Source organism: Leucopleurus acutus (assembly GCF_964270905.1).
Source record: "Leucopleurus acutus genome assembly, chromosome: X".
Taxonomy (NCBI): Eukaryota; Metazoa; Chordata; class Mammalia; order Artiodactyla; family Delphinidae; genus Leucopleurus; species Leucopleurus acutus.
This window is the reverse complement of record NC_139148.1, coordinates 13,073,540-13,095,144: the sequence shown is the minus strand read 5'-3', so window position 1 is coordinate 13,095,144 and position 21,605 is coordinate 13,073,540. Positions and strand designations below refer to the sequence as shown.

Here is a 21,605-nt window from a genome sequence, read left to right as displayed (position 1 = left end):
CCACTATATATAAAATAGAAATAAGGACCTACTGTATAGCACAGGGAACTACACTCAGTATTTTGTAATAACCTACATAGGGAAAGAATCTGAAAAAGAAAATATATTTGTATAACAATCACTTTTTTTTTTTTTTTGGCTGCGTTGGGTCTTTGTTGCTGCGTGCGGGCTTTCTCTAGTTGTTGCAAGCGGGGGCTACTCTTCACTGCGGTGCGCAGGCTTCTCATTGCAGTGGCTTCTCTTTTGTTGTGGAGCACGGGCTCTAGGTGCGCGGGCTTCAGTAACTGTGGCACCTGGGCTCAGCAGTTGCGGGACACAGGCTCTAGAGCGCAGGCTCAGTAGTTGTGGCACACGGGATTAGTTGCACCGCGGCATGTGGGATCTTCCCGGACCAGAGATCGAACCCGTGTCCCCTGCACTGGCAGGTGGATTCTCAACCACTGTGCCACCAGGGAAGTCCCTAAAAAATTTTAAAATGGTGTCATTTCAAACTGGTAAAGGAAATAAACGATTTGAGATATCTCCCAAGTCATATGGGGGGAAAAAGTGATAACCCATCACACCCCTCCAGATATATCAAGATTGAAACGTGAAAAATGAAAACCACAAAGAACTAGAAGTTCAAAGTGAAACTTTGGGGCTTCCCTGGTGGCACAGTGGTTGAGAATCCACCTGCCGATGCAGGGGACACGGGTTCGTGCCCCGGTCCGGGAAGATCCCACATGCCGCGGAGCGGCTGGGCCCGTGAGCCATGGCCGCTGAGCCTGCGCGTCCGGAGCCTGTGCTCCGCAACGGGAGAGGCCACAACAGTGAGAGGCCCGCATACTGCAAAAAAAAACAAACAAAAAAGCAGTATTATATTTTTTCACTATTCCACCACACCCCAGCCTCAGAGTCTGAAGAGTTGCAGGAGTTTCTTTCGAGTCATTTCAGGTCATCTTCTCCCTTCACCCTGCTCAACAGACCTCTGGGTCTGTCCCCACAAATCTTTACACTACACCTTCTACTATAGTAGGAACACGATCTACTAAGCATGAATTTTTGTAGCCGTTCTGATATATCTCCTTCTTAAAACAATTATAAAAACTAAAATATCTCATTTAAACTTGGCCTCAATCTATAACTACGGCTAGGACATCTACCAAATCATTTTACCAGTTGAAAAAAAAATAGGTTCAATCATGGACAGTTAACTCTTCCCAAGTAGAATCAGACAGTCAACAGCTAAGCCTATACATAGAACACACAAAAGAGGGTTAACATACTGTATATAAGGCTAAGTTCTGACTGAAGGGAGAAAGGAAAAAAACCTAACATTTACTAATTGCTATGTGGTAGACATTTAAAATACTTTATTTAGTTGAGCCTTACAATTCTAAGACAGTGAGAATATTACTTCATTATACAGATAAACTAGGGAACAAAGTAGGAGGTGAGTGAGGGAAAAAAAGCCATTATTTGAGACCTACATGTACTGAGCCTGGTATGAAAGTAGTGTTTCTATGTCCTAAAGAATCACATCTGAAGTTAAGAAACGTGAAAACTACCCAAATGTCCATTGATGGATGAATTGATAAATAAAATATGGTAAAGGCATACCTGGTTTTATTGTGCTTCACAAATATTGCATTTTTTACAAATTGAAGGTTTGTGGCAACTCTGCATGGTCAGATGACGATTAGGACTTTTTAGCAATAACGTATTATTTAATTAATGTATGTACATTGCTTTTTTAGACATAACACTACTGCACACTTAATAGACTACACTATAGTGTAAACAACTTTATATGCACTAAAAAACCAAAAAATTCGTCTGACTCACTTTATTATGTTATTTGCTTTACTGTGGTGGTCTGGAACTGAACCTGCAATATCTCCAAGGTGCACCTGTATATACGTACATTAGGATATTATTCAACCTTAAAAAGGAAGAAAATTCTTTTTTTTTTTTTTTTGCGGTACACGGGCCTCTCACTGTTGTGGCCTCTCCCATTGCGGAGCACAGGCTCTGGATGCGCAGGCCCATCGGCCATGGCTCACAGGCCCAGCCGCTCCGCGACCCGTGGGATCTTCCCGGACCGGGGCACGAACCCGGGTCCCCTGCATCGGCAGGCGGACTCCCAACCACTGCGCCACCAGGGAAGCCCAGGAAGAAAATTCTGACACATGCTACAACATGGATGAACCCTGAAGAAGACATTATGTTAAGTGAAAAAAGTCAGACACAAAAGAACATAGTATGATTCCCCTTATATGAAATACCTGGAGTAGCCAAATTCATAGAGAAAGAAGACAGAATGGTGGTTGCTTGCCACGGGCAGGGCAGGGGGAATGGAGTACAGAGGTTCAGTTTGGGAAGATTAAAAGGTTCTGGAGATGCATGGTGGTGTAGCTTGCACAACACTGTTAACCTCTTAATGCCAATGAACTGTACGCCTAAAAATGGTTAAAATGGTAAATTTTATGTTATATATATTTTACCCCCACCCCCACCCCCAAAAATCATGATGAATCACAATTTCAAATATTCAAGTCTTTAGCAAATAAAATCTAACTTTATACTGGTCATCAGGAGTTAGTGTAAAAATATTCCAGTTGCTAGAATTACTGAATTGCTCCATTAGCAAGATAAAGCAGTTGAGTCAGTAATAAATGGTATGCCACATTCCTCAGAACAAGTCTTAGGAAAAGGCCCATGAAAAATAAGCCTATTCTCTTCTGACAGAATACGGAATAATCTTGGGAAAGATGAAACAAGAAAGAGCAGTCCCCACTTCTGATAAAACCAGAGGGCAGGGCTTCCCTGGTGGCGCAGTGGTTAAGAATCCGCCTGCCAATGCAGGGGACACGGGTTCGAGCCCTGGTCCGGGAAGACCCCACAGGCCCCGGAGCAACTAAGCCCGTGCACCACAACTACTGAGCCTGCACTCCAGAGTCCGCAAGCCACAACTCCTGAGCCCACGTACTACAACTACTGAGCCCGCGTGTCACAAATACTGAAGCCCACACGCCTAGAGCCTGTGCTCTGCATGCAAGAAGAGAAGCCACTGCAATGAGAAGCCCGCGTGCTGCAACCAAGCGTGACCCCGGCTCACGACAACTAGAGGAAGCCCGCGCACAGCAACGAAGACCCAATGCAGCCAAATAAATAAATAAATAGATAGATAAACAAAATTTATTACAAAAAAAAACCAACCAAACACAGGAGAGCAGCTAACAGCAGCCAGGTGGTGACCAGGACATTTTAAAGCTTCAGAACCCTGGAAGGCTCAGGAATTCTGAGCTACCTCTGAAGACAGAGGAAGAAATTGGTTATCAGGTGGGCAAATAGCAGTGTCTGCCACAGTTTAAAACAAAATGAAGGAAGAGCAGTATAAGCGTATTCTGAGATACAGAGGCAAACAGATGAAACTGCTAAGGATGTAAAATGGTGGTTTCTGGGAAGTGGGAATTGGGATGGGGACAAGCAGTTCGGGGTTTTGCTCTTCTGAAAGCCTTGCGTCATTTGACCTTTAGGTATATACATCACTTAGATTTTTTTTTTTTTAAGCTGCTTTTGAAATGGGTATGGGGGAAAAGGCATGCAAGCACTGTAGATGGGAATATAAAGTTGTACAAACTTTCCGAATGGCAGCTGGGTAATATGTTTCTAAAATATGGGAAACATTATTAGATATAACCCACATTAACAAAAGCTCCCTGGGGTAATCAATAATTTTTAGGTATGCAAAAAGACCCTGAAACCAAAAAGTTTGAGAACTGCTGCCCGGCTGCAGTAGAGGAGGAACAGAGAAAGACGAGAGGCCAGCTCAGTGAAAGCATGGTCTGAGAGGGCTCCCAAACCAAGCAGATCCATCTCTAGGGAACACACCCTGGGACCGGGTGGGAGGACAGAGAGAAGAGTGTCCTTTCCTTCCTGTTCAACCACACCTAAGAAATCAGCCTCTTTCCCTTTTGGTTAAGTCACTACAGTACCAATCACTATAATTCACATGGGTGGTGAGGGAGAATTGGTATAAGCCATTTTCCCTTGGCCTTTCTTTGTTGCTCTGGTTCATTCAAAAGCCTCTCCAACAGTAGTTGATATACTTCCTCGCTGAATCCTCAGAACTGTCTTAAAGGCAGGTATGATGAACAACAGCCTCAGTTATCAGGTAATCTTTTTTTTTTTTTTTTTGCGGTACGTGGGCCTCTCACTGCTGTGGCCTCTCCCATTGTGGAGCACAGGCTCCAGACGCGCAGGCTCAGCGGCCACAGCTCACAGGCCCAGCCGCTCCGCGGCACCCGGGATCCTCCAGGACCAGGGCACGAACCCGCATCCCCTGCATCGGCAGGCGGACTCACAACCACCGCGCCACCAGGGACGCCCCAGGTAATCTTAAGTAATGTGTCCAGTCACGGACCTAGGACCTAGAAAGCAGAGACTGAATTCTCTTCTTTCTCTATAATATTCCAAAGAGTATGTTCTTCCAAAGTATGTTAAAAATAAACAAGTGTGGTGATGGTCACACAATCTGAATATACTAAACACCATCGAATTCTACCCTTTAAGTGAATGAATTGTATGGCATATGAATTATACCTCAATAAAACTGTTAAACAAAAAATGAATGAACACAAGCAATGACAGAGTTCTGAGGAGGGACACAAATTGGAGGCAAGGTAAGTTTAGGAATCATCCCAACTTTTTGTTTTGTTTTTCGCTGCACAGCTTGTGGGATCTTAGTTCCCCAACCAGGGATTGAACACAGGGCCCTGGCAGCAAGAGTGCCGAGTCCTAACCACTGGACCACAAGGGAAGTCCCAAGGAGTTGTCCCAGCTTCTAACTTTAGGCAGCAAAAGGCTCCAGAGTGATGTGTCACAGCATGTAGAGGACAAGGGAGCACACAGAGGCATTAATTAGGTAAATGAGAAGAAAAGAGGGGCAAACCAGTGCTGAAGTTAGGGCAAAGGCAACTGATTTCTCCCACTGGTGAAGAAGACAAGAAGGAGCCAACAGAAGCAAGAAGAACTACAGTCCTGCAGCCTGTGGAACAAAAACCACATTCACAGAAAGACAAGATGAAAAGGCAGAGGGCTACGCACCAGATGAAGGAACAACATAAAACCCCAGAAAAACAACTACATGAAGTGGAGATAGGCAACCTTCTAGAAAAAGAATTCAGAATAATGATAGGGAAGATGACCCAGGACCTTGGGAAAAAATGGAGGCAAAGATCGAGAAGATGCAAGAAATGTTTAACAAAGACCTAGAGGAATTAAAGAACAAACAAACAGAGATGAACAATACAATAACTGAAATGAAAACTACACTAGAAGGAATCAATAGCAGAATAACTGAGGCAGGAGAACAGATAAGTGACCTGGAAGACAGAATGGTGGAATTCACTGCTGCAGAACAGAATAAAGAAAAAAGAATGAAAAGAAATGAAGACAGCCTAAGAGACCTCTGGGACAACATTAAATGCAACAACATGCACATAATAGAGGTTCCAGAAGGAGGAGAGAGAGAAAGGACCCGAGAAAATATTTGAAGAGATTATCTCAAAAACTTCCCTAACATGGGAAAGGAAATAGCCACCCAAGTCCAGGAAGTGCAGAGTCCCATACAGGATAAACCGAAGGAGAAACACGCCGAGATACATAGTAATCAAATTGGCAAAAATTAAAGACAAAGAAAAATTATTGAAGCAGCAAGGGAAAAATGACAAATAACACAAAAGGAAACTCTCATTAGGTTAACAGCTGATTTCTCAGCAGAAACTCTACAAGCCAGAAGGGAGTGGCATAATATACTTAAAGTGATGAAAGGGAAGAACCTACAGCCCAGATTACTCTACCCGGCAAGGATCTCATTCAGATTCGATGGAGAAATAAAAAGCTTTAAAGACAAGCAAAAGCTAAGAGAATTCAGCACCACCAAACCAGCCCTACAACAAATGCTAAAGTAACTTCTCTAAGTGGGAAACACAAGAGAAGAAAAGGACCTACAAAAACAAACCCAAAACAATTAAGAAAATGGTCATAGGAACATACATATCGATAATTACCTTAAACGTGAATGGATAAAATGCTCCAACCAAAACACAGAGGCTTGCTGAATGGATACAAAGACAAGACCCATATATATGCTGTCTACAAGACACCCACCTCAGACCTAGGGACACATACAGACTAAAAGTGAGGGGATGGAAAAAGATATTCCATGCAAGTGGAAATCAAAAGAAAGCTGGAGTAGCAATACTCATATCAGATAAAATAGACTTTAAAATAAAGAATGTTACAAGAGACAAGGAAGGACACTACATAACGATCAAGGGATCAATCCAAGAAAAAGATATAACAATTATAAATATATATGTACCCAACATAGGAGCACCTCAATACATAAGGCAACTGCTAACAGCTATAAAAGAGAAAATCGACAGTAACACAGTAAGAGTGGGAGACTTTAACACCTCACTTACACCAATGGACAGATCATCCAGACAGAAAATTAATATGGAAACAGAAGCTTTAAATGAAACAACAGCCCACATGGATTTAATTGATATTTATAAGACATTCCATCCAAAAACAGCAGATTACACTTTCTTCTCGAGTGCGCACAGAACATTCTCCAGGATAGATCACACCTTGGGTCACAAATCAAGCCTCAGTAAATTTAAGAAAACTGAAATCATATCAAGCATCTTTTCTGACCACCACGCTATGAGATTAGAAATGAATTTATAGGGAAAAAAACGTAAAAAACACAAACACATGGAGACTAAATAATACATTAATAATTAACCAAGAGATCACTGAAGAAATCAAACAGGAAATCAAAAAATACCTAGAGACAAATGACAATGAAAACACAACAATCCAAAACCTGTGGGAAGCAGCAAAAGCAGTTCTAAGAGGGAAGTTTATAGCTATACAAGGCTACCTCAAGAAACAAGAAAAATCTCAAATAAACAATCTAACCTTACACCTAAAGGAACTAGAGAAAGAAGAACAAACAAAATCAAAGTTAGCAGAAGGAAAGAAATCATAAAGATCAGAGCAGAAATAAATAAAATAGAAACAAGGAAAACAATAGCAAAGATCAATAAAACTAAAAGCTGGTTCTTTGAGAAGATAAACAAAATTGATAAACCATTAGCCAGACGCATCAAGAAAAAGAGGGAGAGGACTCAAATCAATAAAATTAGAAATGAAAAAGGAGAAGCGACAACAGACACCACAGAAATACAAAGCATCCTAAGAAACTACTACAAGCAACTCTATGCCAATAAAATGGACAACCTGGAAGAAATGGACCAATTTTTAGAAAGGTATAACCTTCGAAGACCGAACCAGGAAGAAATAGAAAATATGAACAAACCAATCACAAGTAATGAAATTGAAACTGTGATTAAAAATCTTCCAACAAACAAAAGTCCAGGACCAGATGGATTCACAGATGAATTCTATCAAAATTTAGAAAAGAGCTAACACCCATCTTTCTCAAACTCTTCTAAAAAACTGCAGAGGAAGGAACACTCCCAAACTCATTCTATAAGGCCACCATCATCCTGATATCAAAACCAGACAAACATACCACAAAAAAAGAAAATTACAGACCAATATCACTGATGAATACAGATGCAAAAATCCTCAACAAAATACTAGCAAACAGAATCCAACAACACACTAAAAGGATCATATACCATGATCAAGTGGGATTTATCCCAGGGATGCAAGGATTCTTCAATATACGCAAATCAATCAATGTTATACACCATATTAACAAGTTGAAGAATAAAAACCATATGATCATCTCAATAAATGCACAAAAAGCTTTTGACAAAATTCAACACCTATTTATGATAAAAACTCTCCAGAGGGCTTCCCCGGTGGCACAATGGTTGAGAGTCTGCCTGCCGATGCAGGGGACACGGGTTCGTGCCCCGGTCCGGGAGGACCCCACATGCCGCTGAGCAGCTGGGCCCGTGAGCCTGCGCGTCCGGAGCCTGTGCTCCGCGACAGGAGGGGCCGCGGCAGTGAGAGACCCACGTACCGCAAAAAAAAAAAAAAACCTCTCCAGAAAATGGGCATAGAGGGAACCTGCCTCAACATAATAAAGGCCATATACGACAAACCCACAGCAAACATAATTCTCAATGGTGAAAAACTGAAAGCATTTCCTCTAAGACCAGGAACAAGACAAGGATGTCCACTCTCTCCACTACTATTCAACATAGTTTTGGAAGTCCTAGCCATGGCAATCAGAGAAGAAGAAGAAATAAAAGGAATACAAATTGGAAAAGAAGAAGTAAAACTGTCACTGTTTGCAGATGACATGTTACTATACATAGAGAATCCTGAAGTTGCCACCAGAAAACTACTAGAGCTAATCAATGAATCTGGTAAAGTTGCAGGATATAAAATTAATGCACAGAAATCTCTTGCATTCCTATACACTAATGATGAAAAATCTGAAAGAGAAATTAAGGAAACATTCTCATTTACCACTGCAACAAAAAGAATAAAATACCTAGGAATAAACCTACCTAGGGAGACAAAAGACCTGTATGCAGAAAACTGTAACACACTGATGAAAGTAATTATAGATGATACCAACAGATGGAGAGATATACCATGTTCTTGGACTGGAAGAATCAATACTGTGAAAATGACTATACTACCCAAAGCAATCTACAGAATCAATGCAATCTCTATCAAATTACCAATGGAATTTTTTACGGAACTAGAACAAAAAATCTTAAAATTTGTATGGAGACACAAGAGACCCCAAATAGCCAAAGCAGTCTTGAGGGGAAAAAAACAGAGCTGGAGGAATCAGACTCCCTGACTTCAGACTATACTACAAAGCTACAGTAAGCAAGACAATATGGTACTGGCACAAAGAGAGAAACATAGATCAATGGAACAAGATAGAAAGCCCAGAGATAAACCCATGCACCTATGGTCAACTAATCTATGACAAAGGAGGCAAGGATATACAATGGAGAAAAGATAGTCTCTTCAATAAGTGGTGCTGGGAAAACTGGACAGCTACATGTAAAAGAATGAAATTAGAACACTCCCTAACACCATACACAAAAATAAACTCAAAATGGATTAGAGACCTAAATGTAAGACCGGACACTATAAAACTCTTAGAAGAAACATAGGAAAAACACTCTTTGACATAAATCACAGCAAGATCATTTTTTTTTTTTTTTTTTTTTCGGTACGCGGGCCTCTCACTGTTGTGGCCTCTCCCGCTGCGGAGCACAGGCTCCGGACGCGCAGGCTCTGCGGCCACGGCTCACGGGCCCAGCCGCTCCGCGGCATGTGGGATCTTCCCGGACCGGGGCACGAACCCGTGTCCCCCGCATCAGCAGGCGGACTCTCAACCACTGCGCCACCAGGGAAGCCCAGCAAGATCATTTTTGATCCACCTCCTAGAGTAATGGAAATAAAAACAAAAATAAACAAATGGGACCTAATGAAACTTCAAAGCTTTTGCACAGCAAAGGAAACCATAAACAAGACGAAAAGACAACTCTCAGAATGGGAGAAAATATTCAGAAACGATGCGACAAATGATTAATCTCCAAAATATATAAACAGCTCATGCAGCTCAATATTAAAAAAACAAACAACCCAATCCAAAAATGGGCAGAAGACCTAAATAGACATTTCTCCAAAGAAGACATACAGATGGCCAAGAAGCACATGAAAAGTTGCTCAACATCATTAATTATAAGAGAAATGCAAATCAAAACTACAATGAGGTATCACCTCACACCTGTTAGAATGGGCATCATCAGAAAATCTACAAACAACAAATGCTGGAGAGGGTGTGGAGAAAAGGGAACCCTCTTGCACTGCTGGTGGGAATGTAAACTGATACAGCCACTATGGAGAACAGTATGCAGGTTCCTTAAAAAACTAAAAATAGAATTACCATATGATCCAGCAATCCCACTACTGGGCATATACCCAGAGAACGCCATAATTCAAAAAGACACATGCACCCCAATGTTCACTGCAGCACTATTTACGATAGCCAGGTCATGGAAGCAACCCAAATGCCCATCGACAGACGAATGGATAAAGATGTGGTACATATACACAATGGAATATAAGCCATAAAAAGGAATGAAATTGGGTCATTTGTTGAGACGTGAATGGATCTAGAGACTGTCATACAGAGTGACGTAAGTCAGAAAAAGAAAACAAATATCGCATATTAAAGCATCTATGTGGAACCTAGAAAAATGGTACAGATGCACCAGTTTGCAGGGTGGAAATTGAGACACAGATGTAGAGAACAAACGTATGGACACCAAGGGGGGAAAGCAGCGTGGGGGTGGGATGAATTGGGCCATTGGGATTGACATGTATACACTGATGTGTATAAAATGGATGACTAATAAGAACCTGCTGTATAAAAAAATTAAATTAAATTAAAAAAATTTTTTTAAAAAGGAGCCAACAGGTCTGGAAAAGGCCCTGTCAGAATGCAGCTTCTCTGGCTGCACACTCTCTCCAGCAGGGGTTTGTGCTACTATCTCTAGTGGTTGGTGCTAACATCTATCTTAGACTGTGCACATTGTTTGCCTTTTAATCCAAGGATAATGGCACTCGATTTCACATTTAACTTCTATGGCCATTTCTTTTATTAAAAGGAAGGGTGCTGGACTCCATAATTTGCAAAATCACTTCTAGCTCTAAAACTGTAGTTCAGTGATGAGCAGCAATCTGAGAGATACCTGTCTTAGCCTGAACACCTATCTAGGTGGCAAAAGGATCAGAAAATAAGATGTTAATTCCCAAAGCTACTGAAATGTGCTTGGGTCTGATCTACTTTGCAGAAGGGCAGGGGCCAGGCCACACATTTAGCATCTTCAAGCCACAGACTCCTGAAATGTAAAATGGTCCTCTACTTTTTACAGGTTACGTAAACGCAACACCCCTGTTCCAAATTTATGAAGTCATCCTTCGCCAGCTCCACATGGACCAATCATGATGCACCTTTGAAACATCAAACCTTCTCTTTTTCTTGTCCTACTTAACCCAACCACTTCAGCTGTTTGTTAACACTGTGCTATGCAGACTCTGAGAGGTTAAAAAAAGGGTCTCTCTCTAAACCCTCTACCTTTTAATTCATCCAAACTACACTTGGAGGTGCCTTTGCACGGAGTCAAAAGCACACTTCCTAAATCAAATATCTTAAGGTCAACCTGGGGCCTAAGGCAATGAAACAAAAGCTATAAGGCTCAAAATTCCCTGGGTTCCTGGATTACAATAGCTTTCCTATACCCCCAATGACCTAACCCCACCCTTTGTAACTTGATTTCATTCAGCAAAAACCATTACTCATTTTACCTATCACCAAGTTTTACTCACATTCAACGAAGAGCACATTTTTATTTACCATCCTCAAGAAATGTGTTTAGAGAGCACAAGAGACATGGAATATGGCTAATGGCTTTGGAGCCCAGAGACCCCGGCCTTTGAATATACCACTTACTACCTCGTGTGTTGCCATAGGGAGGTCAACCTCTCAGTTTCCTGATCTGTAAACTAGAGATGCACAGTACCTACCTCCTAGAGTAGTAAGATAAGCTGTAATGAATATATATTGCTACCATGCAGAACTGTTTATAATATGTGAATAAGGATGCATTTGCAAATTATGCATTCTCACTTTTAAATATGACCCACATGTCAATCTAAAACATCCTTGGGACTTCCCTGGTGGTCCAGTGGGTAATACTCCACACTCCTAATGCTGGGGGCCTGGGTTCGATCCCTGGTTGGGGAACTAGATCCCGCATGCATGCCGCAATTTAGAGTCCACATGCCACAAGTAAGACCTAGCGCAGCATAAATAAATAAGTTTAAAAAATGAAACATCCTTAACGAAACGTGCTTCTAAGCTACTGGCACATCTTCCTCAACAAACCATTCTACTTTGACCTGAATAGGGAAAGAAGAAAAATGAACAAGTGGTAGTTTAGCAATATTACTCGTGGCAGACTACAGAGTAGGAAGTGGGGGTAATGGGGGTCGTCCTGGGGACATTTTGGAAATGTAACACAGAATGCAAACCAGCACCCTGAGCAATAAATGTTAATAAAATTATGTTGCCAGCACAACAGGACAACAATGGTCATTTTATATATCTTTTCCTTCAAGTAATAAAATTTAAGTAGTTGTAAGTCCCAAGAGCATTTCAACTAGGAAATAAATTGAATCATAAAAACATACTCAAGGTTCAAACCCTTAAAGGGTCACCTAACCTATTTTATCCTCTTCTAGAAATGCCCCACTTGGGAAAATTTTAAACATAGCTAATTCTCAATGTTGATGAATACTATATTAAACTTGTATACCACTTTACACACTTTAAATACTGTCACATCCATTACATTAACTAAAAGTTACTGATAATCGTGTTAGAACCAAACAAAAAGTAATTGGGAAGAAGGGGGGTGGGGGGGGGGAAGAGGCAAAGGGATTTCTTTGGGATATTAGGTTAAAAAAGTGGAAACTGTAATCGTGTTAGAACCAAACAAAAAGTAATTGGGAAGAAGGGGGTGGGGGGAAGAGGCAAAGGGATTTCTTTGGGATATTAGGTTAGAAAAGCGGAAACTGTCCATGCAGTAGGGTACATCAGTTGCGTTATCAATTACACGATTATGTATCAGCTCTAGGCCAACTTCACCAACTCTGAGCTGTGTTATTTAATTTGAGCAAGATTTGCTGTTGTTGTTTTGACTGAGCTTCAGATGCCTTATCTACATATCTAGGGATACCACCTATTCTGCAGAGGTAAGGAAGATATCAGAATGCAAGCACATTTTAAGTGCTGAGCACAATGCAGGAAACAGTGAGAACTCGAATTCCTTTCCTTTGAAGTACAACTCTCTGCAAAGTGTAAAACCTGAACAGCATATCTACTGAAAGGAAAACTATTAGAGCGACTCCTTCTGTGAAGAATCCCACACAAAGGGAAATCACATGTGACCTGTTTTATGGAATCTGGATTTGGTATATACACTCCTAAATAAAACTCCTCTAGTGAAGACCGATATAAATGACACAAAATAACATATACAACACCTTCCAGTAATGTAATAAATAACTGTGGCATATTACGATCTATGAATGTGGTACTGGTAGAGGGATGTGCTGTATCTGGTCTGCTCTCATGACTGCTTTGCCCGTTTGGTTCTCCATGAAAATAAAACTTACCAAAGTTTGCTGATAGAATTAGATGACAATGTCGTAAAGAGAAGATCACTTTGATTCTTATTACTTAATCTCTGTGCTAGAAGAGTGGAAATTCATCATCAAGTCCGCAAATGGGGAGAAAAACAAGACAACGAAATGGTTTCTTCCTACCCCATACTCTCGCCCCACCCTGACCTGATTTCTCCTCATTAAGTCTATCACTGAGAGATTCTGGGAAGAGTGAAGGACACAAAGGTTGGAAGATAGATTTACAGAATAACACTCTAAAAGCAAGAGAAACGGATCTTTCATATATGCTAGCCTCCCCACCAAGTAAAATTCTACATGCCTGGCACTGGGCTGAACGTGTCACATCAACTTCTTTTTTTTTTTTTTTAATTTTATTTTTACTTATGTATTTTCGGCTGTGTTGGGTCTTCGTTGCGGTGTACAGGCTTCTCATTGCGGTGGCTTCTCTTGCGGAGCACGGGCTCTAGGCACGTGGGCTCAGTAGTTGTGGCGCACAGGCTTAGTTGCTCCGGGGCATGTGGGATCTTCCCGTGTCCCCTGCATTGGCAGGCGGGTTCTTAACCACTGCGCCACCAGGGAAGCCCTCAACTCTCATACTTCACAACAGTCCTATGCGGTAGGGATTAGCATCATCGCCACTTTACAGATGATGCAATTGAGGCTTAGAAAGATTGCGAAACCTGCCCAAGGTTGCACAGCTAATAGGTGGCAAGAGCCACAGACGGGTCTTGACTCCAAATCCATACTATTTGCCCACTACCACCCTACTTATTACTGTAGTGTAGATGAAAGGGTACTTTCCACACTCGGCTTCACCCCCTGGGCAAATCACTTGACCTTGCTGAACAATTTGTCATCTATAAATGAGGACAATGACAGTTGCCCAGCCTTCTCCACAGCACCTGAGTGATGCTGAAAGACTTAATGTATGTGCAAAAATATGCTATAAAAACTATAAGGCAACATGTAAATGTAACATTTCATTAATTTGAGCATAGATTCCATATATCTTTATCCTTCCTATCTGACCTGAAAATAAGTTTCTAAGAGTAGTTAAATAATTTTTAACACTCCCAAGCAAAAATCTAGGGGGAAAAAAATCAACCTTAGACATTCTGGAAAAGGCAAAACTATAGAGACAGTAAAAAGATCAGTGGTGGCCAGTGGTTTGGGGGAAGAGAGGAAGGGATGGAGGTTCTTAGGGCAGTGAAACTGTTCTGTATGATATCGTAATGGTGGACACATGTCATTATACATTTGTTAAAACTCTTAGAATATAAATAAACAGCACCAAGAAGGAACCCTAATGTAAACTATGGACTTCAGTTAATAAGAATGTATTAATATTGGCTCACCAATTGTAACAAATGTACCACAATACTGCAAGATATAAATAATAGGGGAAAGGGGTGTGGTGTGAGGGGATAAATGGGAACTCTGCAATTTATGTTAAATTTTTTGGTAAACCTAAAACTGCTCAAAAAATAGTCTATTCGTTTTTTGAAAACTCAACCTTATAAAACAAATTCTAGTAAAAATACAAACAAACAAACAAACAAAAACCCCACAAATTCTACACAAGGATTTAGGAAGTACTATTAAGGAGCTTGGTGTTCTAAAAAATGCCTGGAATACTTGACAAAGTAATATCCCATCTTTTTAGACCAGTGCTGTCCAACAGAACTTTATGCAATGTGCAATGATGGAAATATTCTAGATCTGCTCTAACACAGTAGCCGCTAGTCACACTGGCTACTGAACACTTGCAATGTGTATACTGAGGAAGGGAATTTTTAATTTTACTTAATTTTAATTAACACTTAAATAGCCACAGGCGCCTAGCGGCTATCACATCAGACAGCAGTTTTAGACAATTCAAGAGACTCTTAGAAATGTACTGTAATGTTAAAAGAAAAAAGTCACCTTAAGAGACCATCCAAATAGCAGTAGTTATGAAACAATGCCACAATTACCTGAGGTCAAGAGTGACTAGATGGTTAAGACAAACAGGAAGCAACAAAGCCCATCTCCAATTGTTTCTCACTTTTAAGTCCCATAATGTAACCCAAAAGTGACAAAACGGTCACTGTTCCTTTAATTCCTTCAATATTTTCAAAACAACTCAATTAGTTAAACACCATTTCTGCTTCCTGAAAAATAGGGCTGAGGTCAAGTTAGAATTACGAATATATTTTCAAGCTAGTGGCTCAGAGGAAATAAAAAACGAGGGGTCCGAAGAAAATAACTTAAAAAGTGACTTCTGCAAACACAAGATATTCACCCAATTTTTTAAAACGAAAATTCAGAAACTAATATTTAGCCATGTATTTCAATTCCACGTCATAGTCAATTGTAAATCAAAAGGAAAAAAGATGTCCAGAAAAGCCTGAGCAAAGAAGAATGGTGCCTGAGTAAGTAAACAAAACTGAGACAGTACAGACACACCTGACTATTCTTATCCAGCGGTTAAGCAGAGAACTGCGTCAAAGGGTCATTACCTCTTCCTCGTTTAAAATGCTAGTTGATTAAACGTCAGGTCCTAGTGCTGACTTTTTATCCTTAGGCTAGGGGCATAAAAAGGAACTCATATCCTCAACTGCACTGGCTTTTTATCGGAGTCCTCCCCTGGGGGGCCTATGAAATCAAACCCTGAGATTGAGGCTCCCCACCCTCAGGGAATAAGTGAGGTGTCCAAAGTGACAGTGTTGAATCCCTAGAGTTCCGTTCGGTCCAGCTTCTTTTTCAGTCCTTCAAGTACTGGATCTTTCTTTTAGAGTACAAAGAGAGGGAGAGAAAGACAGGTAATTGAGAAGCAGTAACACGCTCATGAAGACAGACGTGAAAACACCTGACCTTAGAAACAGGCCTCGAAAAGCTAATTCTTGACACTCTGCGCAGAGGTAAAGCGAACCTTTGTTCTTTTTTTTTCAAGTTCACGAGTCGCATTAGAAAAATATTATTTCCAACAGGAGTGATCTTTAAGAGTATTCAAACGCATAATTAAGTGACATTAAACAGCCCCGAGTGATCAAGCACGACGTCCAACAACTTGAATGTTTCAATCTGTTCAAACGCAAGGAACGAGACGGGTTTCCACCTTTCCAGTCCTTTTCCCCGCACTTCTCTCTTCCTGGGCCCTGAAAGCCCTGTATCCCGTTTGTTGTGCAATTTTTTTCGAACTCCACCCACTGACTCCAGAACAAGTGGAATTCTCCCATTCTGAAGGTCGGGATTTTCCTCCAGAAAGGGAGGGAGACACTGAAAACTCCTTGACTTGAGTCAAATAAGGCAAGGGGAACAATCCAGCCCGACTCCCAGATTAAGAGAGACCAAAGGCCAAGCTGGGGGAGGCGCTCAAGTTTCCGCTCACCAAGGCGGGGGGGGGGGGGGGGGAGAAAGAAAGAAAAGGGGCAGAAATAAAGAGCGAGAAGGGGAAGGAGGGAGGGCTGGATTGGGAAGACCGGTTATCCGCGATGCTGCTCCCAACTGTGCGGGACCCAGGTCCTCCAGCATCTTCTCCCCACGTGCAGCCAAGCCCGTGGCGCCCACAGAGCAGCCGCTGGGCCTGGGTCCCGGGGGCCGAGAGGCCCGGCTCGCCAGCCCGCGCAGTGGCGGGGAGCGCAGGGGGGCGGGGGAAGGGGGCGCAGCGCAGCCCCGGCTCCCGCGCGGTTATCTTACTGCGCAACAGCCTCGCCCGCGCCGCCCGGGCGCACCCAGCAGCGCGCCCCGCGCACCTGCCCGGCGCGAGGAGGGCGAGCCAGCGACCCCTGGCAGCCCAAACGGCGGCGCCCAGCGCTAGGAGCACTGGAAGCACGCGGAGGGCGGGGGCTGGGAGAGGGAACACCTGGCGCCCGGGGCCCCGCGGCGCCGGCCGCACGTGGCTGTCACACCTGGCGCGCCCCCGCCAAGCACCCCTTCCCCCTCCCACTCGGCTGCGCCCCCTGCCCTCACTCCCGCCCCCGCCTCAATCCCCAACCATCGCCCCCTCCCACCCCATCCACCCCGGTTCCACTCCCCTCACCTGCTCCCACCGTCGTCACCCTGGGAGCGAAGAGGGCCGATGGTCGTCCCGTGGCTAAAGGTAACCCGGGAGAGTGAAGAGGTGCACCCCGAAACAGCTAGCCCCAGCATTCCCCGGGCCCAGCAACAACGCAGGCACCCGCCAGACTGACCTTCTGCCGCGGGCTGCGTCGCCGTCCGCCCCGTCCGGCCTCAACTGCCTCCTCGGCGCCGCCGCCTCTTCCCCGCGAAGCCTCTTCTACCCGCGTCGCCATGAGGTGACGGCAGCAACCAAACAAGCAGCCCGACAAGGGGCACGGAACCTCGCAGGGCCTCGCGTCCCACCCCTGAATCCCCCAGCCAATTGCCGCATGCAAGGCTCCCCACGTGACCGGAGGAGGTTGGCCCCTGAGGGGACGGAGCGGGTTGGGGGTGGGGAGCATCGAAGCCGGGGCTGGGCTACTGCAGGGCCGAAGGGCGAACAGAGGCCGCGCGAGCCTGCGCGAACGAGGAAAGGGACTCTGGAGCGGACTACAATCCCAGCAGGCTGCGCGGCCACGGCTCGCAGACCCGGATCAGGATTGGAGCGTAATGCGGCGTTCTGAAATGGGGGAAGAGTATCCACTGTGCTGCGCGTGCAGCCTCCTGGGATTTGTAGTTTTCTAGGGGCGATGTACCGGTACCGGAAGGTACTGCTTATCATCCTGCGGGAAAAGTTCAGAAATAGTTCAGTGTTTGGGAGGGAGCGTGGTCGGGGACACATTGTTCTGCTTTTGTTTTGGTTGCTCTTCTTCGGAACAGAGCCCGAATGATTGGGGGATGAGGAGAAATACTTCGTGACTTTCAAGGCGGGAGAGTTGTAATGGCTTTCAGAATTTGAGGTTTCTGGCTCGACACCTGTCCCGAGTCCTGCCCCTCCACCAGAGCTCTCAGCACCGTTTAGCGGTCCCGAGCTCCTGCGGGGTGGGGGCTGCGTCATATTCACCTTGGCTGAACCGCCCGGGCTTCTAGCACAGTTCTCCTCCCTTAGTTGGCGCTTAATACACATTGAACGTACTGGCTTCCTCCGCCAGTTGTTTCGTTACTGAAATTTTTTAACAAACTCGGTTTGCTGAATCGATTTTTTTTTCTTGACGAGATTAGGGCGGGGATGGATTTTTTTCTCAGGCATACTCCCTATTTACATCTGATGGAACCAGATCTCCAATGACCGAGCTTCTGATAGTCACAGAGCGTCATGAAATCCTGACATGTTGCCTTAAATAACTCATTATGAAAATTTGTGTAAATCCTATGTCATTTTTTATGAGAGAATACTAAGTAGTGGTGTCAGGCGCCAAAAATTTAATAACTTACGTGAGAGTAAATTTCAATATTGGGGAAACTCCTTCTATTAATTTTAATTATTTCTGTAAATTTGGGGAAAGTACCATTATTTTATTTCACAGGCAGAACACCTCAGTCCAGCTATGAGATTTCAAAACTAGATCAGCAGATAATGAACCCATACCTAGACACTATATAAAGCTGATGGCCTCGGCCACTATTCCTCACCTTCTTAAAGGCAAAAGTCCCAGTGAGATGCAGAAAAACTCTATCGGTAATGCTGCCTCTAACCCGCCTGGGGAATTGAGTATTAAAATGCACCATAGTTAAATTATGGTACAAGAGAACACCATGCAGCTACTAAAAATGATAAACATTTTTTAAATTGACCTAGAAAATATACATAGCACAGTGAGCTTAAAAAAAAAAATCCATTTTCATAGAATTGCCTGTAGGTTTATAAAGAGATGTTTAGAAGGACATTAACCAAAGTGTTAATAATGTTTTTCCCTGGGAGATGAAACTTGGGAGTATTTTTACTTCATGATTTTCTGTATTGTTTGAGTATAAGTATGCATGGAATTAAAAAAAATAGTTATCTTTATTAAGAAAACAAAAGGACTATACAAGTGACCTCAAGTCTTAAGAGAAATGAAAAATAGTTAATTGTATTTGTTTTATTTATATACATTCTTATTTCAAAGGGATTTGGAAGGCTGTAAACATATACACGATATGCCACGACATACATATGTGTGTGTGTAGATATATAGATATATGTCATATCATTCGTTTATATACAAATAGAGAGGCAGAGAGAGAGAGAGAGAGAGAAATGGCAAGAAAGTGAAAGTGAAAGAAGGATCAGGAAAAATAAGAAGAAGTCATGGGTGAGTTGATTCCATAAAACACAAGCCTTGAGGTTCTTGTCCACAAGCTGGACATGAGCCAAACTTTTATTTTGAGCTTCTTGACAGCTGGGAAAAGAGGAAAACACAATTTACAGAGTGATTCACAACATAACAAAATAAAAACAAACCGGGTGCTCAAGAGAAACGTAGCTATTACTGCTCCCGCAAGAAATATGAATTTCAGAGGTCTGCTTCTTACAACATCTTTAATAGAGGGGATGGTGTTCTTTAAAATCTGTCCACAAGTTCTTTGATGCTCCTCCCTTCAAAAGGTGGAGTCTGATTCCCCTATTCTTGCAAGTGGGCCAGGCTTAGTGATCCGTTTCTAAGGAAAACAGCTTAGCAGAAGGGAGAGAGAAAGAATACCTTCTGGCTGGTTCTCTGGGTCTCAGATCACTCTCTTCTTCCTCAGGTCAAACTAACCTGATTTTTGATAGACCCATTCTTTGTTTAAATGCCTTCAAAGAGGTTACTGTCCAGCCTTAACCCAAGGCTCTATAAAGCACTGTACTTATCTCAGCTGGGATCCCTTATTGGGGTTATGTTTTAAGTCTTCAAGAGCTAACATTTCTTTTTTTTTTTTCCCCAATATTTATGTATTTGGCTGCGCCAGGTCTCAGTTGCAGCATGCGGGATCTTCGTTGCGGCATTCATGCAGCATCTAGTTCCCTGACCAAGGATCGAACCCGGGCCCCCTGCATTGAGAGCACAGAGTCTTAACCAGTGGACCACCAGGGAAGTCCCAAGAGCTATCATTTCTTTATCTCCAACTCTTTAATAGGCATCCCATGATCTATCTGCATTAATTATTCTCACATTTTGCTCAAGGACTTATGGTCTCTGTTAAGAACTCTACCTGCCAGAAAGGTGAAGGTCACAAGAAAAACAGCTCGTCGCCAGTAGGGGGTATTCTCCCCACTTCCTCCCTAAAGGCTATGCATGCACCTGAATACGGGCCCACTTATTCAGATGCTTAGTAAACAGCCAGGAGCCTGAGGCAGAAAGTTCTTAAGAGCAGTAAGCTCAGTGATGCCCCCAGCTCTCTGTCCTGTTAAGAGGCCAACTTGCCTCTATTACAGAGGCAGGATTCTGTTGGCCTTATGGCCACAGGGAACTGGAACCCTCAGAGTTCATAGCTGGACACAGGGCTATTTAGAGGTTTGGCCTGTAGTATTACCCCTTAGGGAGCAGGCTTCAGATTGCTAGGTTCTCATACCCTGTCAATGCAACGGTGAAGAGACTCAAATTTTAAGCAATGTACATCTTGAATATTACTAATTTCACCGCTGTGAGCCCATTTCTGACACCCATCATACTGGCTAACAAGCTACTACTTTCACCAATGAAAACCCATTTCTAACTTTCATTTTGCTACTTAGCAAAGCCTCTGCTATTGATTGAGCTATGGCTAACAGAAGCATTTGTAGTAGCTAGAATCTGGAATACAGACTCCCTGATTAATATAGCCGACTACCCCTCCCCTGGTGTGTGACGTCCTGATTGGGGTCATTGCTAGCCCTTAATTTTACACAACACACACACACACACACACACACACACACACACACACACATACACACAGAGGCTACTACTACGACTACTACACGGTCTTTGCTGACAGTAAATTAACAGATCCCGTCATACCGTATAATATGATCAAAGGTACTGACAAATCTCAAGAAGCAGTGTGTCTCATCAGAAGAGTGGAAACCTAGAAAAGGGAGAGTCAGGGAGGCCAGGCTGACTGGCCCATCCAAGCAATGTTTGGGAGAGAGAGAATCCTGGTCAAAAAAGAGAACTTCACAAATAATGGCCCCGGGCTTCCCTAGTGGCGCAGGGGTTAAGAATCCGCCTGCCAATGCAGGGGACACGGGTTCGAGCCCTGGTCCAGGAAGATCCCACATGCCGTGGAGCAACTAAGCCCGTGCGCCACAACTACTGAGCCCACTTGACACAACTACTGAAGCCCACGCGCCTAGAGCCTGTGCTCCGCAACGAGAGAAGCCATCGCAATGAGAAGGCCGCGCACTGCAACGAAGAGTAGCCCCAGCTCCCTGCGACTAGAGAAAGTCAATGCGCAGCAACGAAGACCCAACGCAGCCAAAAATAAATAAATTAAAT

The 21,605-nt window shown here is 43.2% G+C and overlaps 1 protein-coding gene across 1 annotated transcript in view; it reads right to left on the bottom strand.

Annotated features, from left to right (window-relative positions):
* The window catches only part of TXLNG (taxilin gamma), a 49,912-nt gene extending 32,360 nt beyond the window's left edge, over positions 1 to 17,552 (bottom strand). The window contains exon 1 of the mRNA XM_082864968.1: positions 17,421 to 17,552. Within this exon, the coding sequence (XP_082721094.1) occupies positions 17,421 to 17,522 (102 nt within the window). The 5' untranslated portion in view covers positions 17,523 to 17,552. The remainder of the gene's footprint in view (positions 1 to 17,420) is intronic.
* Positions 17,553 to 21,605: the final 4,053 nt, after the last annotated feature.